Below are 20,350 nucleotides of genomic sequence, written 5' to 3' on the forward strand. Positions count from 1 at the left end.
TTGAATGATACAATCCTAATATTGTTTTAAGTTTCTTTATAGAAAAGCAGCTTAGGTTTTCTAGTCAGTCTCTTGATATTTGAGCCATATAGGAATGCCTGACAGCACTGCATGACAAATAACATGGCTTTTGAACACTTCCTGTACAGCCAACCATGGGATGTACCTTTGAAGTAAATCACAGCTTGTGTAACTAGTTTTTAGTTACCTGTAAAATGAACAAATGGCTTTAAGCATGAAGAGCTGGCTAATAGAAAAGGAATTGAAAGGTAACATTGCAAAAGCATTGGCATCTGCAACCTTCCCTGATGTTAAACTGCAGATTTGGCCTCCACTCATTTAAGACTCACTAGAAATAACTGGTTGGGCTCTGTCTGCTTTTAAGTCTGACCAGCAGAATTGTTTGAAGTGAATGCTAGGTATTAATGGGTAGCGGTCAAGCATACCTCAGTTTGAATTATAAACCTAAAATGTTTGCTTTTTCAAAGGCTTAAGTTGCTGTTGCCATGGCTTGAATCAAGGATTCATGAAGGCTGTGAAGAACCTGCGACTCATAATGCCTTGGCCAAAATCTACATTGACAGTAACAATAATCCGGAGCGCTTCCTTCGTGAGAATCCTTACTATGACAGCCGTGTAGTTGGCAAATACTGTGAAAAGAGAGACCCTCATCTGGCCTGCGTTGCTTATGAGAGGGGACAGTGTGATCTGGAACTCATAAAGGTTAGCAAAACTGCATTTATCAACATGCTAGAACACCTTGCTGCCTGAAGTGGAAGCCTAGCTGGCTATTTGTCTAACACTTGCAGAATCCTGTCTTGGAGTCTCACTCAGGCGTTGAGGTAGGCAGGATTCATCTGCGTGGAGACAGTAATTTTTCTGTTGACAAGAGCTCTTATGCTATATGCCTGAACTAAAATTGTACAGCACTGCAATTGTAAGGTACCATTTGTGGCTTTCATCTACTGATTCTGTTCAGAATTAAATTATTTGGCCCAGATAATGAATATACCTTTGTTAATATGACTTCTTTGAGCCTTGAGCACTTGATCAGCAGATGGGACAGGCTGTCACCTAGCCTGACTACAGTAGGAGGAAAAGCTTCCCTGAAACTAGAATGAGGCTTGTAATTTTCCATTATTGTGGTTGACCTTCAGAGTTGCTCCAAAACTTAACTAGAAATGAGGGAAATAAATGCTGACCATCAAACTACAAGGACTTACTCTGATAGCATTCCTCTCCTATCTTAAGCTTGTAGATTCCTAGAACCTCCCTCAGAAGTTCAAGGGCAAGTGAAATTCCCAGGGTTCTCCGAACACATCTTGGTCTTAAACTGAACACCAGAGCTTAATGCCAGATTGTAATGCTTGTGGCTGCTGAAAAAGAAAACATTTTCCTCCTACCTGTGCTTCTGCATTAGTATATGCAAAGAATGTCAGCTGTGTAGGGGTAAGAGCTAGCTTGTTTTGCCCTTTTGAAAGGAAGTAAACACTTCCCTGGCAAGAACTACCCTGTGAGTGTTAGAATGGTGGTAACCTAAGCTCACTGCTGAAAGTGGGTGACTTACCAGTCTGAAACAGCTATTTTTTGAAGTAATACCTCCTCCGTAGCTAGGGGGTGGGGGTGGGGAAAGAGGAAGAAAAAGGCTGGCTGCATTTGGCTGTTATTTCGAGATATGAAGGTGGCTCTGAACTGTTTTGCTAGGAAACTTCTGCTAGGGTAAGCTTCAACATTCTGGTTGACTATAAAAACCTGTCAGTACCAGTTTATTTCTTGAACTGATGTTCTGAGTGGGTATTTCTGGTTCTGGAGGGAAAAAAAATTTCCTCTAAGAATTATTCTTGAGATGTTGTTGCCTCCTAGAAGAGGGCCCTGCAACTAGATGTACAACATAAAGTAAAATTGTGCTACTACTAATTTGCTTACAGTAAAGTACTCGAGATTCCAAGAGCTAATTTGGATACTAACAAAACATGACCTGTTAGTAGAAGATGGAATAGACCTTCACGTTTCTACTCTTCTAGTTGGAAATGGAAGCTAGTGGTACTAATAGGATCATAACTCATCCTTGCTGCACTTCTGTAGGAGAGGTCACATTTATTCTGTACCCTTAACACCTTAACGGGTGAATCAAAGCCACTTGCTACTTTGCACACTTCTAGTGTAAAGCTAATGATGCCAGATAGTATACCTATTTCTAGCTTTAAACACCAGCACCATTCCGAAGTTCACTACTTAACACTGCCCAGGCTAGTGGCTCCCTTTTCTAGATTTAAAACTTAAGTTCTTCAGGCTTCTGCAGGTCTTCACTTCAAACAGAAGCAAATAGTTACTGTGAAGCCACTGTCACAGTATTTGTGTCGGTCAAAACCAAGAGAAGCTATAGAAATTCTGCTGGAGACCTTCTCCATGAGCCTTCCAGATCAGAGGTTGGGTAAGAACCTGTCTGTGGCATTTAGCATTGGTCAGCAATTAGTTTTAGTCAGTCTTCTAGATTGTCTGATTCATAGCTAGCTAAACCTGTCTTGTGGTAGTGACCCTTAACAGTAATGCCAATATTTGTAACTTCTTTAGGTCTGCAATGAGAACTCACTGTTTAAAAGTGAGGCTCGCTATCTGGTACGCAGGAAGGACCCTGAGCTCTGGGCAAATGTTCTGGAAGAAAACAACCCATTCAGGCGGCAGCTTATTGACCAGGTACAGTGCAAAAGCTAAACTGTCAGTATGAAGAAACCTCAGGATGTCTCAAATATTGTGGAGCTGTCTTCCCCTACAAGATCTCTTGAGGCCCTATCTCAACCATACAGAAACTTACAAGAGTTTGAGTGGCAGGTATTAATTCTGACCTTCATGGTCAGAGAATTTAGTTACCAGTAAGATATTATTTCTGTCCTGTGGAGTGACATACCTCTGGTGAACTTGCTCCCTATACAGACTCAAAGTGTGACTTTAATAGTTACTTCTATACTGGATAAAGCTCTTTCTTGCTGTCTTGACAAAATGCTCTGAGTTCTGAAGCCTTAGTCTGTGGTTCACTGGAATAGGTTGGCAAATAGTTTATTTGGGGAAAATTCTTAATACTTCTCTACCTTCAAATCTAGGTTGTCCAAACAGCTTTATCAGAGACACAGGATCCAGAGGAGGTTTCTGTAACTGTGAAGGCTTTCATGACTGCTGACCTGCCTAATGAATTGATTGAGCTACTGGAAAAAATTGTCTTGGATAATTCCGTATTCAGTGAACACAGGTAAGAGGAGAGCATCCACAAGGTTAGCCTATTCAGTGCCTTTGTCTAGGCTGTGAAGTGACCCAAGTTATTTGTGGGCCTCTTGGTTGCAGGACTTAAGCATTCTTACATGTGTACAGTGAGGTGAAAAAGCAGGATTTGAAGTACTCCGTGCTTTAAGAACAGAGCTAGTTCACACTATGCAGTTTGCAGTGATGTGTTGTGAGAGGACAACACTGATTTATAAGCAGTTTCTTTTTGAAGGCAAATGCTAGTGCATCTCAATCTGGGGTTGAAAGGTTGTTGCTAGTGCCAGCAAGCGGGTGTATTTTTTTTGCATGTACAATACATGTCACTTAAGCAGGTGTTACCTTGCACTACTTATAGCCTGTGCCTTCTGTTAACCAAAGGAATCTCCAGAATTTGCTGATCTTGACTGCCATTAAGGCTGACCGCACTCGTGTGATGGAATACATCAATCGGCTGGATAACTATGATGCCCCAGATATTGCAAACATTGCCATCAGTAATGAGCTATATGAAGAAGCCTTCGCTATATTCAGAAAATTTGATGTTAATACTTCAGCAGTTCAGGTGAGATGCGATTCCTTTATGAAGGTATAGAATGATAGCAATAGAGAGAATGGGAAGTGTACTGTTACATTGATTCTCAAGGAGTGATTGTCACCGAAATCGTTGAGACTTAAGAGTACAGTTCCTGTATGATGCCAAGTTGCAGGGAGAAGTGGGATTATGTGCAAAAAAGTGCAAAACAAAGTAAAAATAATGACTGGAGAGGCTCACCTGGTCAAAGTAATCAAAGAGTTGGTACTAGGCACTATACACTTGGGGTGTGTGTGCTGCATTTGACTCGGGGGCTGCCTTGGAGACATAGTTGAAAGGTGCAGAAGTAAATGCTACTAGATGTTGTCTTTAGGCCAGCCTTACTGACTTGTGTAAGGCAGAGAAGGAACAGTAGCAACAAGAGTCTTATTCTCACTGCCTCTACTTCACTGGACAGAAATGACTGTTCTAAAAGCAGTTATCTTGATTGCTAAAAGCAGTTATCTTGATTGCTTACACAGAACAGCATATACACTTGAAGGAAGGGTTCTGTTATATTAACATTTAATTTTTTCAACTTGCAACTTCAATTTCAAACAGGTGCTGATTGAGCACATTGGCAACTTAGACCGTGCTTATGAATTTGCAGAGAGATGTAACGAACCAGCAGTATGGAGCCAGCTTGCCAGAGCACAGCTCCAGAAGGACTTGGTGAAAGAAGCCATTGACTCCTATATAAAGGCAGATGATCCATCTGCCTACATGGAAGTTGTTCAAGCAGCTAATAGAAATGGTAAGGCAAAGCATCCCTGAACTTAGGATTGCTTGAGCGTGAGCTATGTTCTTGCATCTACATCAGGCAGCAGGGATTCTTAAGACTTAGGAATTCTGTTTCAGAGGAAATGGGAGCAGTCAGTACGTGGCACGGATGAGTCATTTAGATTCCTGTCAACATGCTTGTCTGTGTTGCTATACCAAAGATAGACCTTCCTGTGGAGAGAAATTGGGCTGTTATAATCTAAAATATAGCCAAGTATCATGTATCTATATAGCTGTATATGGCAGAATTGCTTGCCAACTGGATTGTAGAATAGTTGCAAGAAGTTAAACCTTATGTGAAGGTGACTTGGTGTTTAGCAGGGAATTCTGTAACTAATGTGAACAATTTTTAGTATTATGGTGGAGGAGACCCTTGATACTACTGGTGAAAGCTTCCTAAGGTGGGCAAGGTGAAGCAATACAGAACGATTAAACAGAAGATCTTAAATATCTCTTCTCTCTTCAAGATAACTGGGAGGACCTAGTCAAGTTCTTACAGATGGCCAGGAAGAAAGCTAGAGAGTCTTATGTAGAGACAGAACTTATTTTTGCTTTGGCAAAAACTAATCGTCTGTCAGAGCTGGAGGAGTTTATTAGTGGCCCTAATAATGCCCATATACAACAGGTATGTCTTGATCCACATACATACAACATGTATGACTTGCTGCTTATCTGACTCCTGATTCTTGCTGTTACCCTTGTTTACCTTGGACTCTTAAACCAGGTTGGTGATCGCTGTTATGAAGAGGGGATGTATGAAGCAGCAAAGCTACTTTATAACAACGTATCCAACTTTGCTCGCCTGGCATCTACCTTGGTGCACCTTGGAGAGTATCAGGCAGCGGTGGACAGTGGCCGCAAAGCCAACAGCACAAGGACTTGGAAGGAGGTAACTTGTTTTTTAATAGTCTGCAGAATGTGCTATACTGTTGCTTCTGAGCTGTAGCTTTATTTCTGATAGTAGCTTGCTAACTGTTTCTGGTTATAGGGTATGTCTACAGATTTACAAGCTGTCATCTTGGCCGAGATAACAAAGCTGAGATTCAAAAGTGTAAAATGAATGGCAGAGATTATAAATCCAGAAACATCTGTTGAGAATTGTACATAAGCCTCAAATTTTGTAAAGCTTTGCTAATTAACTTTCCCTTTAATATAAGGAGATTCAGCACTGCAGTATTCTTGCATTAACTGTTTGCTAACTCATTACAGGTCTGCTTCGCCTGTGTGGATGGAAAGGAATTCCGCTTGGCACAGATCTGTGGTTTACACATAGTCATCCATGCTGATGAACTTGAAGAGCTGATCAGTTACTATCAGGTTAGATTACTGTTAATATCCTAGAAGACTTTAAACAGAATTTGTGTATCTGCTAGTAAAGTGGTTACAGATAAAACCCAATACCCTCTGGGGACTGATACTTAAATTTATTCTTCCTCCCATCTCCATGTCCTAATAGCTTTCATGCATTTTTTCTGTAGTAAATGTAAGAGTGGTAGTTCTCACTGGCTCTTCTTCTGCAATTCTGTTGTCTTATTGGAACAGTGTCTTACAAATCTAAGTGCTCTTATTTGGAGAGAAAAGCAAAGCATGTTGAGTTTCAGCAAATGTGTGTTTTGGTAAGCTTTAAGTGCCAGTTGGTTATGAATTTGCAATTTATCCTTTATTTTCCTAACATCTAGGATCGTGGCTACTTTGAAGAACTGATTGCCCTTTTGGAAGCTGCTTTGGGCCTAGAGCGTGCTCACATGGGAATGTTTACTGAACTTGCCATCTTATACTCCAAATTCAAGCCTCAGAAAATGAGGGAGCATCTGGAGCTCTTCTGGTCTAGAGTTAATATTCCAAAGGTATACAGTAAGGTAGCTACACTGCAAGTGAAGGTGGAAAGCTGTCAGGGAATCAAACTGACGGATTTTTTGTTTTATTAGGTACTCAGAGCTGCAGAACAGGCTCATCTCTGGGCAGAACTTGTATTTCTCTATGACAAGTATGAGGAGTATGATAATGCAATAATTACTATGATGAATCATCCCACTGATGCCTGGAAAGAAGGGCAGTTTAAAGACATAATTGCCAAGGTAAGTAGCTAGTTAACTGAATCCATGCTGAAAGTTTCTTTCAGAACAGAGGCAAAAACACACAACAGAGTTGCTGTTTAGATAATGAGTTTGCTTAAGCTACTCAATTTTCCTGCTGTACTTAAACCAACTTCCAGTCATTTTAGCACAAGAATTAATCTAATTCTATACACTACATTTTCTGCTGTGCAGTACATCTGTTGAGTGGCAGCAGCTAGTACAATGTTTGCAGAGCCTGCTCAGGGTCATAGGTCACAAGCAAGGGGCCTAACTTCCTTAATACCTTTGAGCTGACTGCTGTTTAAGTCTGAGGCTGTAACTGGTCTTGAAAGATCTCTGCAAATGTTTGCAGCTGTTTCGGTGTGAAAATTGGTTTTAGCAGTCCCATGAATACAGCAGAGAATAGTGAATTAATTATTAGTTTAGGCAAGGATCAAGACAACACATTCTTACTGGTGTTAGGGTTTCAAGGCAACAACTTAGTGGTTAAGCCTACAACCTTTACTGGCTTCAGGAGTTCAGCAAATGCTGACATTAAGAGTAGTGGGCTATCTGTGCCAGGATCTCCTAACTGGATTAGGTTAGAACTGGTTTGTACTACCCCTGGTAGCTTGTGTCTTCACTGTCTGGAAGCAGATGGCACAGGAAGCAGTCATAAGATTGAACAGGAATTCTGCATGTAGGTGTAACACTTCTGGCCTCTAGAAGGAAACTTAAGCTGTTACTTAAGAGTCAGATAAACTTTGTGTTAAGTGGTCTGAACCAAGGACCTTAGGCTTACTTGTGTTTGAAGTACTAACTAGTCTAACCATGCAGGTGGCCAATGTGGAGCTGTACTACAAAGCCTTGCAGTTCTACTTGGACTACAAACCTCTGCTGATCAATGATCTCCTGCTTGTATTATCTCCACGACTGGATCACACCAGGACAGTCAATTTTTTCTCAAAGGTGAGTTTGGGAGCTGGCAGATGACAAGAAATCTTGTAATCTCTTCACAGTAATGAGTAATAGCAGTTTCTTCAGGATGATGTAACTATTTTTACTTTCATCTTTCCCACATGTAGTAGAAAATGTAGAACATCCTCTTGTTCAAGTTAAGACACTCCAGTCTCTGGCTGGAAAACAGGTTGACATCTGTCAGGTAGCTTTGCCTCCAGTACAAAGGCCTGAGAAGCAGCTCAATCCTGGCTTGATACAGGAAGAGTTAGTATAACTGGCCTGGAAGGCTGTTCTATTTTACTTCTGACAGTACAAGGTGCTTTGTCTGAAGGGTTTTGTTGGTAAGCACAAATTCTTGTAATAATAAGTGGGAACCTATTTTAGGAGTATGAAGTGTGAGAATTGGTATACTTATCTTGTATTTGAAACATCTTAATTCCAGGTTAATCAGCTCCTTCTAGTAAAGCCTTATCTGCGTTCAGTCCAGAACCACAACAACAAAGGAGTTAATGAAGCACTAAACAACCTCTTAACAGAGGAGGAAGATTACCAGGTGAGCCTCACAAAATGGATTACTAGGCCTGAGGGATGCTCCTCTTCAACAAAAAGAGGCCATAGTTTGGTTGTTCTGTAGCTGACACAGTAATTTCCTTGAGTAGAAGATAACTTAGGCAGTGTAGTAGTAGTGGGGGCAGAATCTGGTCCTTAGTAGGCAGGATTCTTGAGACACTGTGATAATTTGCAAGCAATGCAGATGCCACAGTTGTTTTTCTAGACTTCATAAAGGTCAGTATCAGGTGTGTACTGTGCTGGGCAACACTTCTGTAAACAGATTTGCTTCTGGCCTCATTGGCTGCTATTTGGAAGACACACTTTGTCTTTTAAAGGTAACTAGCTTTTCCGTCCTGTTAAGTGAAGTCAGTGTGACCTTAGCATCTTGCTTTGTTAAAAATGATCTTCTGGAGAGATGCATGGAACATGCAGGGTAAACAAGCTGTAGCTGTAGTGTTAGTATCCAGCTGGCAGAACCTAAAACACTTGTGCACTGTGCTTCAGATGCTTCTCTACTGTAGTTCTTGCCTATTACCATTTGGAAACATGTGTAATAACTCTCTCTCAAACAGGGTTTGAGAGCTTCCATTGATGCCTATGACAACTTTGATAACATAACATTGGCTCAGCGTCTGGAAAAGCACGAACTAATTGAATTTAGGCGTATTGCAGCATACTTGTATAAGGGTAACAACCGCTGGAAACAGAGTGTGGAGCTGTGCAAGAAAGACCGTCTATATAAGGTGAGTTAATGCTGACTTTCTTCCTGTCAAAAAGAAGTCAGAGCTATGAAGCATAGATATTCTGGATACTGAATGTTTCATTAGTTTCAAATCTGGAGTTCTAATTAGTCTTAGCCCTTCGCTTAGTTTAAGTGAAGACTCTTAAAGCAGAAGAGTTTGCAATTTCGAATGTGTATCTTAAAATCAAATTTCATAATGTTATCCTGTACTTGTAGACCTATCTTTATCAATCAATTGCATCCATACAGTTTTCTTATCAGTACAGAAAATCCTCCATAGAACTGAAGATTTATGCCCTTGTAAGGGTACAAATGAAGCAGGATTACAATGGTATGGTTTTCAAGCCTGTAGTGAGTTCACATGGGCCAGTCCTTGCCTACTCTGTAGAAGAGCTGATGAATAATCTTCTCTCTTGCCACATAGCAAGCAGTTGATGCAATAATCTCTTCTACTGTGGGCAGTCCTTAATATCTAATGGTGAGGTAGGTGGGATACCAGAAAGATTGTTTATCTATTCTGCCACAAAACTAAAAATCTCATCAGGTCACTTCAAGTACTTAAGGAAAGCCTGTTGAATAATGTTAATACAAGTATCTGGGTTGCCTCAAAATAAGAGGACTTAACTGAGTGTATGTTCTGTAACTTTGCTCCTACAGAACATGCCTGGTGTTGTTAAAGACCTGACTTCATGGTATGGCAAATAATCTGGCTTATCTAGCTAGCAATAACATGCACATAAGGTATAAAGTGAGATGCTGACAAGCAAGGGTCAAGCTTAACTGTTGTTCCTTTTCTGTAGGATGCTATGCAGTATGCTGCAGAGTCCAAAGATGCTGAGCTGGCTGAGAAGCTGCTTCAGTGGTTCCTGGAAGAAGGCAAGCAGGAGTGCTTTGCAGCCTGCCTTTTCACATGTTACGACTTGCTGCACCCAGATGTAGTCCTTGAGTTGGCATGGAGGCATAACATCATGGACTTTGCAATGCCTTATTTCATCCAAGTGATGAGAGAGTACCTTACCAAAGTGAGTATTGCATAGGCTAAAAAGTTAAGACTTCAGTGTGCTGGATGACTAGCATTATGCAAACCAGAGCTCTTTGCATGTATTTGAAATATTGTTGTTCTTCATAGACTAAGTCATCTATGAAGTTCTGTGGGTTTAATACCTTTAGGCTAGTTGGCAAAACTTATAAATGGATGCCTTTGGACTTGAAAGAGGTCTAGTTAAACTTTGGCTTTTAACAGCGGACATAAGCAACTGTGTGCTTTTTAGAGCAGCTCCATAGTTGATGAAGCTGAAAACTTGGTGAGGGCAATTTGTATCACTCTTTACTTTATGAAACTATTGAAGTACTCAGTTTTCTTGTTGCAGAGAATATAGCCATAGGAGTAGACTACTGAGACTTTTTTCCCACCCAAAAAAAGAAAACAGAACTTTGGATATGTAGTCTGGGTGTACAATGCTGATACCAATAGCTAGTCCTCAGTTGAGAGGAGAGATTCTGATAATATGTGGTCCTGAAACGTTTGTGCCAAACAGATGTAATATACTAAGCTAAGATCCTTCCTTAGAAGGCTGTAGGGTTGCATAGGGCATCCCAGTAAAAAACTTCATTAAAATGTGTAATCTAAAAGTGATTCAGGTTGCTTCTAATCAAGTCATGTTAAGTATTCCCCTCTGAATTTTCTTGCAGGTTGATGGGCTGTTCTATAAGGTGACACTCTGATTTCAAACTCTTTGTGTTCACTTGTGTCCCTCGATATCCTAGGTTTCTTTTACAGGAATCTAGCTGTAGCTTCTGCCAGAAGAGCAGTGTAATTTAGCTCTAACTCATTTCCTGTTCACTTTCTAATGCTAAAAGGGTAACTATTCACAAGCAACTTGAAAATCCAACCAGACTCTGCTCCTCATCATGGGAAACAGAAGCAAGTGATTGAGCAGGTCTTGAGTATTTAGACCTTGGTTCACTGTATTACAGATATATTGTGGCAGGGATGATGCTGTTCATGAGTAAACAAAAGCAGTTGCCGTGTAACAGGATGTGGTTTACGTGCAAATTGCTTGTTATGCTGTAAATTACTGAAGAGTGCAATCTTTCAGGCATGGTGAGTTTACAGAAGCTTTAATGCTGCTATTCAAACCTTTTGCCTGTTAAATATCATGAAAGTACTTGCACAGATCTTGAACACTGCTGCCTCCTTATATTCTACCGAGGAGAAACTTGCCACACAAGTTCACCCAAACTCTTCCATGTGAGGTTTAGGTCTAAAATAATGCTTTTTAAACTGCTGGTTGGATTTACAAGTAATTACATGTACTAAATACGGGATAACTTGCCAGAAGGAAAATCTGCATGGTGAAAGTGGTTTACAGTGGAACTAATTTAGTCTGTTGAATTAACTGCAAAACATGGAATTAGAATGGGCCTTCAGTGTGGTATGTCTAAAATCGTCACGTAACTAACTTCAAAAGTACAAAATAATAGACTAGTTTACCAGCAGGGTGTATATGTCTTCCAGAACTTACCTTTCTTTTATGCATAAAAACGTGCTAAAGCACAGAACGGCCTATGTCCCAGAAGGGACCAGGCTCACAAAGTATGATGATGCTCATTTGGAAACCTTTTGAACAACTTCAGTTATAGGCAGCAAAGCAGATAGCTGTTTAGGCTTTCCTGGAGAGCTGCTCTTGTCCCTTATTCAGGATGTTTGCTCTCGGCATGCTTGCTGTCCCTCCAACAGAGGGAGTAACTACACTGCTGTTCAGAGTTCCTTAATGCTTTAGGGGCAGTAAAGAGGAAAGTCTAATCCAAGAGAGAGTGGGAATCCCAGGTTGTAAGTAGAGCAATACAACTCGTTTGAAACTGATAGCTCTCAATTGCTTTGATCTATGGTAATATGGATAGCATTTGTAGCACCAATATTTAGAGTGTTACCCTGAAGAGCTCTTCAGCTGACAGAACTGGTTACAGACCTACTGCCACTCAAGTTAGTAATTTGAGTTGCAAACTTCAAAAATTCCAGTAAACTGTTAAACACCAGATCTAGATAACATCTCTGAAGTATAATAGAGACCTCTATTGCAGCACTTCTCAGACCAGATATGATTGTTGCAGTGGGAGAAGATGAGTAGTGGAAATACAGCATTAGGCTAAACGTAGATTTGCCCAGGATGTTAGTACTGCCTGTATCTGGATGTGAAGCTGTGTGGGGTTGTTGTTTTAATGCCTTGCAGTCTTCAGTGTCAACAGATCTCTCATTGAAGATATAACTTGTTAAACCTGAGAGAAGGAAGGTACTGTTGCCTTCTCAGATTATGCACCACCCCCCCACCCCCCCAATTTGAATTTGTGTTCAGGGCTCCTGCATTACTCTAGCACTTCCACAAATGTGTTTAACATGAACAGAGCTTCACTTGACAGCACTGGGATCTATATAAAGCTGATACTATAGACCACTTTCCATGATGGTTCTAGAGTTTCCTCTAGAAGTTTATGTGAATACTAATATAGTTAAACCAGCACTCTGCAGCCCAGGTTAGGCTGTAGTCCTAGATAATATCAGACTTAGTGAGTCTAGAATATTTCCATGTATCTGGGTGCTCTCATTGAAGGGGAGAGGATTTGCAGGTTAATACATAAGTATAGGTTAGGCTGGGCCCATTTGAAGTGATACTTCGACCTGCAATCTGATGGGCTTGTTTTCTGGGTCATAGAGTTAACAGTGACTAGAATAGGGCCCCAAAAAGTGCTTTGCTTGAAGGTAATGATGGTCTCAGTTGCATTTGACAGCTACTGTTTATTGCAATAAATCTAAAGCAGCTGGGAGGGCAGGTTTACAACATTGCTTGCTGGGAACACGCAGACATCTGTTGTCTCCAACTTGCATTAGTAAAAGGAGCACTTGACAGCTAAGGTACCAGGCATGAAAAGCTTCACACGATGGTGCAGTTCCTAGAAAAGGCCTTCATAAATCTCCTGTTCGCTTCGATGTAGGTCGATAAACTTGATGCTTCTGAAAGCCTAAGAAAAGAAGAGGAACAAGTAACTGAACCCACTCCAATAGTATTTGGTAGGTGAAAGACTTGGTTTTAATTGGTTACCTATTGTCACTCTGGTCTCATTTTGTGGAGGTAACTTAAATTACTACCTCCAGTCAAAGTAAACTGGTTTCAACTAGATAGTAAAATGGTTGTTTGCTACATGAACTGTATATTTTGAAGTGACATCTCACTCTTATAGTACTTCTGCTCTTCAGCTAAAGTATTGCTCCTCTTACATGGCTCAGAACTCTAGCTTAGGAATAGTCTTTCAGTATGGTGACGGGACATACCAAGGTGTACACAACCCCAGGAATAACTTAGAGAGCATGCAAATTCCTCCTGTTATTCCTGTCTAAGAGGAATGTGTCTGCTTTCTGCTTTTCCAAGTAGAAAGGCAGACTGGCTTTCTAGCTCACCCATTTTAAGACACATACAGCCAAAAAAACATGGCTGCCCTCAAGTATGCTGCTATTTTAGAAGCCCTTCTGAAGAGGCATTCTGCTAACAAGCACCTAGAGTGGCTGGTAAGGGAAGGATGTGACTGGTTCACTGTCTGATGTAAATGTTAACCTGAATTTAACATATGCATGAGGCATGTGTGGTCATAGTGATGAAGACAAGTCTGTCAAGGTATGCTCAGGCCTTTTGCAGCACTCGCCAGACTGTGAGACCTAACAGACCTAACTATGTGCTTGAATTGCTTTACTTTTCAGTTCTGACCATGCATGAGTTAAATAATATCAGTTTGTTTGGCCTTCAGTATGGTCTCTTCAAAACAAGCCATGTTTATCATGTCAAGATGAGTTGATGCTCATCTTTCTTCTGAGTCCTGCCTTGCTTTTGTAGTTTTCTGGTAGCAAGGGCAGATGGCCCAGGTGCCCACTCTGTGGTGCATGATGAGTAATAGTGTGACTTGCTAGTGTATGCTTGCACAGTGGCTGATTTTTAGCTAAAGCCTCATAATCCTGTCCCATGGTATGCTAGCATTAGGGAAGCTTGAGTTCTTAAACTAACTTTCTTTTTTTCTTATGCTTTTCTAGGCCAGCAGTTGATGTTAACAGCAGGCCCCAGTGCAGTACCTCCCCAGGCAAACTTCCCATATGGATACACAGCACCAGGATTCACCCAGCCGCCTGTTTATGGTTTCAATATGTAACTAGCTCTCTGACAGACCTTCACTGTCTCTGTTCTCTTCCTTCCCGTCCCTTTTTAACTTCTCCAAGAAGTGTACAATGGTCCTAAAGGCACAGATGACCTTCTGTTGGTTGAACACACTTGCTGCCTGGCTCAGTGAGGAGACTTCAACGGGATGCCTGTTACTGTTATTTATTGATTATTGTCCGGTTACATTTCAACCTCTGAAAGGCAGCTTTTGTTAATGACATTGTGAGACTCTTGTCTGAAGTTAAGGCACTATTTCACTAACTCATATAGCAATAACTGCTTGAGGCCAGGGGGAAGAGAGCATATTTTTTTCTTTTGCAGAGCCCATTGAAGGCAGCTGGGAAATTGCCTGGCACAAAGTTGTTAAAGCTTTAGCTGAAGCTACTGAAGTAGCAGGGTTGTTAACAATTCAGTGAAGCATCTCGTTAATAATGAATTGTTGAAAGCTTGTGTACATCTGACTACCCCATTTTATTTGCAGTCTTATGTGCAAAAGAAAACGAGCTTTCTAATATTTGTGCTCTGAATGTTTAGAGAAATATTGGGAAAGTTTCCTTTTCTGGATGATAATGCTGTTGGGGTTCAATGCTGTTGGAGTCTGTTCTATATTTTCTGGAGTAGATCTGAGACTTGAAGAAAATAAATCTTCTCATGCCAGAGAGCAAACACTTCCCAGATCCTTTTGTTTAACAAGAAGAGAGCATGTTACTTATTGACGTTAAATGGTACTAAAGGAAACCTCAGCTATGTGTGGCAAGTGAACATAGGAGTGTGCATGGGCTGCCAAAGCACTAGAGATGCAAGAGCACAGTGTCAGGGTTAGGGAGTGGGGTCGCACTGCTAAAATACTGAGGCAGTAGGGAAGGGCCATAATCCTGACTTTTTATTTGCACCTTTAATTGATTCTGGCATTGGCTTCCTGCCACACCATGTTCTGACCCTGTCTGGTGGACAGAGTCAGCACCGCCTGAATTAACAGGGTGCCGTGACTCCATTCTGCTATGCTGCAGTAGCACCAACAGCGTGTCCATCACCCACCTCTTTGAGAATGCCAACAGGGATGTATTATTACTTTGTGCCACTTCAAATACATGTATCATTAACGTTTTATGTGCTTAGATAACAATGTATAATTTATGGTTATGAATCTTGTGCTAATCTTGAATATTATAAAAGTCCAACTATAAATGTAAAACTGCAGTATCCACTGTGTGGTTCTAGTCTTAATATCTTGGGGGTGGGGACTGGCTAGTAGTAATACAGTACCACTAATAGCATCAGGTTTCTTAATCTGACAACTAAGGATGCCAGGCAGGAAAAGGGAAGCTTGTGTCAAAGCACCTAACATGGATGTCTTAACAGTTAAGTTAAAAGGGAGTTGCTGTCTCTTCACTGGACACATAGGCACGCTTTGTCACATGTGGAGGTCATGCTGCAGGAGATGGTCACATGCTTACATGATTTCATTCATAGGACTGGAAAAGCTCGGTCCTGTGGTGGGGGAGGTGCTACAGTTAGTGTCTTCTCCACAAAAATACATCAATATAGCAGCCGTACTGGTAAGCTATGCCTGTTCATACTGAATTCTACTTGAACAGGGCAAAACACCTTTAAATGACAACTAGTAGAGACTGTTAGGGTTGTGAAATCAGAAACAGCAGACTATGCTTTGGCAAAACCCTAACTAACATATTTTCTCTCTTGGTCACTGTGCTACAGCAGCAATGGCAAAGAGATGTGGTGTGCACCTGCCTGATAGAGGCCGGAGTGCTCTAAGTGTTTACTAACCACAGTTTTGTACTGATCAGCACCCAGCAGCTCACCTTGAAATACTGAGCAGCTAATGAGTTCAAGCAAATCTGCACTCTGTACAGACTTATTCCTAGCAGGAATCTGCCAGGTAGCATGCTATTTTCCAGACATGGTACTTCTGTTGTAAGCAGTTCCTTGTGGGTCAAAAGGAATTTGGATAAGTCAGCTGGAGCTAGAAACAAGCTCTAGGATTAGTATGACTCTAGGAGTTTCCTTCCTCTCAATTTAAAAACTTACTGTCACTTTATAGCAACAAGTACAAGCTGATGGTGAAATACAGTAAACTGCTAGGTTAAATACTAGAACAGCTCATGACCTGTAAAGAATTGAGCTAGCCTGGGGATCCTTAATAACTTCAGTCTAGAAATCTAATTACAGGAATGACTGAGTTCTCAAGGAAAGCAAAGATGCCAGCTCTGAATACTTTTGCTTTAGTTGCTCTCCTGGTATCTTAAGCTTTTGCTAACTGTAATGTCTTTTATAAACTTTGTGATCTTGCATTCTAAAATGTATCTAAAAACATATGCTCCCTACCATTACCGTGCAGCTGTACCTAAGGGGCAGAACACACTCTTGTGTACCAGAACACTTCACTGTTTCTTTAACAGTTAAAGTCAGTCTCTGCAGGAAATAACCTCTCTTTCAGTGGGTTAAGTGGAGGATTTAATGCAGCTTATGAAGTTGTAGTGGCCACCAAGTTTTTGACAACTTAGATAAAATTATTTTGCAGAAAGCCTCCTTTAACACCAGCTGCTCATGAATTCCCACAACTTGAGTGCGATCGGGCTAGTGCTGTCATATAGAATACTCACTTTGTGCAGAACATGCTGCAGAGTGCAGCATCTGAAGACTCAACTCTGGGTTTATGATACTGTTAGATAGGAATTTGCTTGAACCTACATACGGCTTTTACAGAGTCATTCTTTTCCTGTGAGGAACAAGAGTATGGATTTCCTTCTGTAATAGCTCTTGTCAGACCTTAGGTGGATTTTCCCCAATTTGGCAAGCTTTAGGCAACTGAAAATCTGGCATCTGAAATGACAAGTAATTAACAAGTGTTGCTGTCCAGCTGCTTTAATGTCTTGAGAGCTAGGTGGAAGCCAATCTCTCCACAAATGACTGCAAGGACATGTGCTTCTCTTGGCATAGAACTCTCACCAGCATTCCGCTGTGCGCTCTGTGCCTAGCGTTTTTGCTTCTTATGTTGTCCTTTGCTTCCTTGCGTCTTTAAAGGTTACTGGTTTCTTCCAGTACAAACACCAAGTGAAAGGGGAGGAAGAATATCTAACAAAGCTGCTAGAAGCAGAATTCTGGTGGATGCAGCTGCTGTCGGCTCTCTTCAGCCAGATGAGCCAGCCCCATAAACTCAGGAGGAAGGCATTGCTGGGGTAAGTTCTGTTTCTTACTGACTATATAATGTTGTGGTATTTTATATAACTCCTGTTTCCCTTCCCTCTCCCCACCCCCCACCCCTTTTTAGGGCTCTATAGTTAAAAGGTAGCATAGCAGAGGAAAATGCTCCTAAGTCATTTTGCTTCTTAAAAGACAAAAATTATAGGTAGATGAAGCCTATTCAAGTTTGTACAAATTATAGGAATGATATGGGAAAGACAGTAGTAACTGTAAGGTCCAAAACTTAATTTTGATTTAATAGCTGCTGCTTTTTTAGCAACTCCAGTGCTGAGAGCTGGCACTTAGTGTGACGTGGATCCCTTAGTAAGGCTGCATAAAACAAGGAACAACTTTTTTTTTTTTTTTTTTTTCCCCTGGCAAAACAAGCAACAGTTACTCAGAAGCATAAGAGATTTCTTCTGGTTTTTGAATTAAACCTCACAAACAAATCCTTTGTTGTCTGATGCCCACTTAACGAGCATGCATAACTCTTATACTTAGGCATACATGGTATACTTGGGCAAAGCTGACTGTTCAACTGCTGTATAGTTAATGTTTATGCTTCAGTGTGCGACATCTTAGTTGACGAGCTAGAACTTGGCCACAGAGTAATTCTCAGCGTGATTAAACCAGCATGACAGTGGATCCAAGTTGCACTGAAAAAAATTTGAGGTGGAAATCTTGCAAATCTTGGAACAAGTAGCACTGTGTGTACCAGGTTACTATAACAAACAGTTTAGGAAGTGTGCATACTACCTTGTGACAAGGTGTATTTCTTGTCTGCAGAACTTCTTTCAGTCTTTCTAGGTCCTTCCTGTTGTAAATGGTTTGGTTTGTCACTTGGTTCTAAGCTGACTGTATTTCTTTTTTTGCTTTACAGAGTACCCCAAGACTGCTTCAATCTCGTTTGTTCCCACAAAGTAAAATTGGGGCATCTTGAATTTGTGATAGAATGTTGTGTGACATAAGGCTGGAGAGTGCTTAATGATACCAGAGTACTTTGTGACATTGGTGCATAATTAGTTTGTGGTTTTCCAAGTGAACTAACACTTGCTATAGCAACCTGTAGGTGCACCCCGTCATCCAGCTCAATGGATCTGGAGTCTTTTTATTCTGCTCCATCTACTTCAGCAACCATTCAGCCTTCAAAAAGTTTGTTGCTAGTACAGCTTTCCAGTTTTTCAATACTATGTGTTTTTCCTGGGCATCTTTCCAAAGGTAATGACAGATCCTGACTCATGTTCTACTAATAAAATGCTGCAAAACTTTTAGCATAGTTACGTGTTTCAGTCTAGATCTTTCAGGAAGGTAGCAAAATCCATCCATTTTCTTCCCAGCTAAAACAGACTATAAAGTTGCCAGCTTTTAAGCTTAAGATGGGATGAATTTGAAATACAGTTAGTGAGGTCCTGTCTTGCTTTGTGTTGGAATTTAAAAAATCTGAGTCAAGTTCTGAGTTTGTCATGCATTCTCCTGTGTGGTTCAATGACTTGAGGTGTGGGGTTTTTTTGTTTTGGTTTGTTTTTTTGTTTGGTGGGGGTTTTTTGCCTACTGTGGTTTTAATCAAGATTTTTAAATCTCTTAATCTAAAAAATCTGTTTTTTTCCTTTTTTCCCTAGTGGTTATGAAAGGAAGAATTACAAACTCATCTGGTATGTTCTTTTCCACAGCAACGAGCTTTCCAATATTGTGCAGAGCACAAATTCCCAAAGTGCTGGTTATCCAGCTGGGAAGCCAGGAGTGTATTTGGGTGGGAAGAGGTGGTTGGTAAATCTTTTAATTGCTTTCCTTTTGGAAGATACTTTTTTTTTTTTCCCCAGTTAGAGGGTGAGGGACATGGGGTTTGTCAACTGGAGTAGTTTCTTTCAGTAATATATCGTGCTGTGAGGGAATTGTGACAGTGGTCTGATAGCAGAATGATAACCTATGAATGCTGAATGCAGTACGTGGATTTCACTTGTCCTCTGGGATGAGTCAGGCCCACTCAGGTGTTAATGGTTACTTCTGTTGGGCTCTCGAGAGGCTCAGTCTTGGTAATCTCAGTGAATAATCTTGAGTATCAACAGAACTTTTTCTGCATGTGTGCTCAAGTGGGAATCATGCAAGTTGTTTTGGAATAGCACCATCTTCCTTATAGTCACAGTAGCTCCTACTGTGCACACTTGAAAGCTAGGGAAACGTTGACTCAGATCTTCAATATGATCACTTCTCCTTGAAGCCTATCGTGCGTAGGATCTGTTATGCATAAAGGAATTGTTTGGTCTTATCAGGGAACCTGGGAGGAAGTGAGTTGTCTTATTTTACTGTAAGACCCCAAGTGATGGGGATTGATAATGCATGGAAAGGTTTGCAGTAGGTGATGAGTTGTAAGAATTCAGATAATGTAGCTGTTTATTCAGTGAAATGAAGAGATTCTCTGCTTCAAGGGCATATGACATGAAGTTACCTGCCCTATATTGACCACTGAAGGTCTCTGAACCCATGGTGTGCTGCTGGGTGCATCAAGCTGTACCAATTAAATGAAAAAAAACCCCAAACAACTATCTGGCAGAGGGGCAAGGGTGGTCACTGTTTATGTGCTTCGTAGGATGCAGACAGCTCTGCCTGCAATCGGTGTTTGTGTTTTAAAAAAAAAAAAATAATAACAAGAGTTGCTTTCATCTTCAATAGTTCTTTTTAATTCTGATTATTAGGGCCTGGAGGGGTGCCATGAGATACACAGGCTGCAGCAGCACCTGTTTTGCGATTCTCATGTATTTCTACTGCAGCAGAAACAAGCACCAGCCACCAGCAAGGGAAGTGGGTTTGGATTGTCAGAGGGTTGTTTCCGTGAAAACTCCTGAAGTGAGAGCAGTAAGGCAGAGGAGTTGATGTCCTGTCCATAACAGTAGTTGCTCTTTTATGCTTTGACCACCCATTTCCTAGGAGATGCTCTTGACAGTGCAAGTCCAGCCAAGTCTTTGCTTTCACCTAAGTCACAGGATTTAAAGCGCACCTTTTGCAGTCTCCAGCATTTCAGGGG

General features: G+C 41.0%; 1 protein-coding gene across 2 annotated transcripts in view; it reads left to right on the plus strand.

Moving 5' to 3' along the window:
* Nucleotides 1-15,327, plus strand: part of CLTCL1 (clathrin heavy chain like 1) — a 35,373-nt gene extending 20,046 nt beyond the window's left edge. Inside the window, exons 17-32 of one of the 2 annotated variants that reach the window (XM_055797266.1) lie at nucleotides 489-723; nucleotides 2,575-2,697; nucleotides 3,102-3,247; nucleotides 3,637-3,820; nucleotides 4,391-4,583; nucleotides 5,077-5,234; nucleotides 5,334-5,498; nucleotides 5,819-5,926; nucleotides 6,289-6,456; nucleotides 6,538-6,687; nucleotides 7,504-7,635; nucleotides 8,069-8,179; nucleotides 8,751-8,921; nucleotides 9,721-9,942; nucleotides 12,914-12,989; nucleotides 14,001-15,327. In XM_055797266.1, the coding sequence (XP_055653241.1) occupies nucleotides 489-723; nucleotides 2,575-2,697; nucleotides 3,102-3,247; nucleotides 3,637-3,820; nucleotides 4,391-4,583; nucleotides 5,077-5,234; nucleotides 5,334-5,498; nucleotides 5,819-5,926; nucleotides 6,289-6,456; nucleotides 6,538-6,687; nucleotides 7,504-7,635; nucleotides 8,069-8,179; nucleotides 8,751-8,921; nucleotides 9,721-9,942; nucleotides 12,914-12,989; nucleotides 14,001-14,116 (2,458 nt within the window). In that variant the 3' untranslated portion in view covers nucleotides 14,117-15,327. Of the gene's footprint in view, nucleotides 1-488; nucleotides 724-2,574; nucleotides 2,698-3,101; nucleotides 3,248-3,636; nucleotides 3,821-4,390; nucleotides 4,584-5,076; nucleotides 5,235-5,333; nucleotides 5,499-5,818; nucleotides 5,927-6,288; nucleotides 6,457-6,537; nucleotides 6,688-7,503; nucleotides 7,636-8,068; nucleotides 8,180-8,750; nucleotides 8,922-9,720; nucleotides 9,943-10,612; nucleotides 12,890-12,913; nucleotides 12,990-14,000 lie in introns of those variants that run through there. The other variant, XM_055797267.1, reaches the window with a different exon arrangement.
* The last annotated feature ends 5,023 nt before the right edge of the window (nucleotides 15,328-20,350 follow it).

This window comes from Falco peregrinus, chromosome 2 (assembly GCF_023634155.1).
Source record: "Falco peregrinus isolate bFalPer1 chromosome 2, bFalPer1.pri, whole genome shotgun sequence".
Classification (NCBI taxonomy): Eukaryota; Metazoa; Chordata; class Aves; order Falconiformes; family Falconidae; genus Falco; species Falco peregrinus.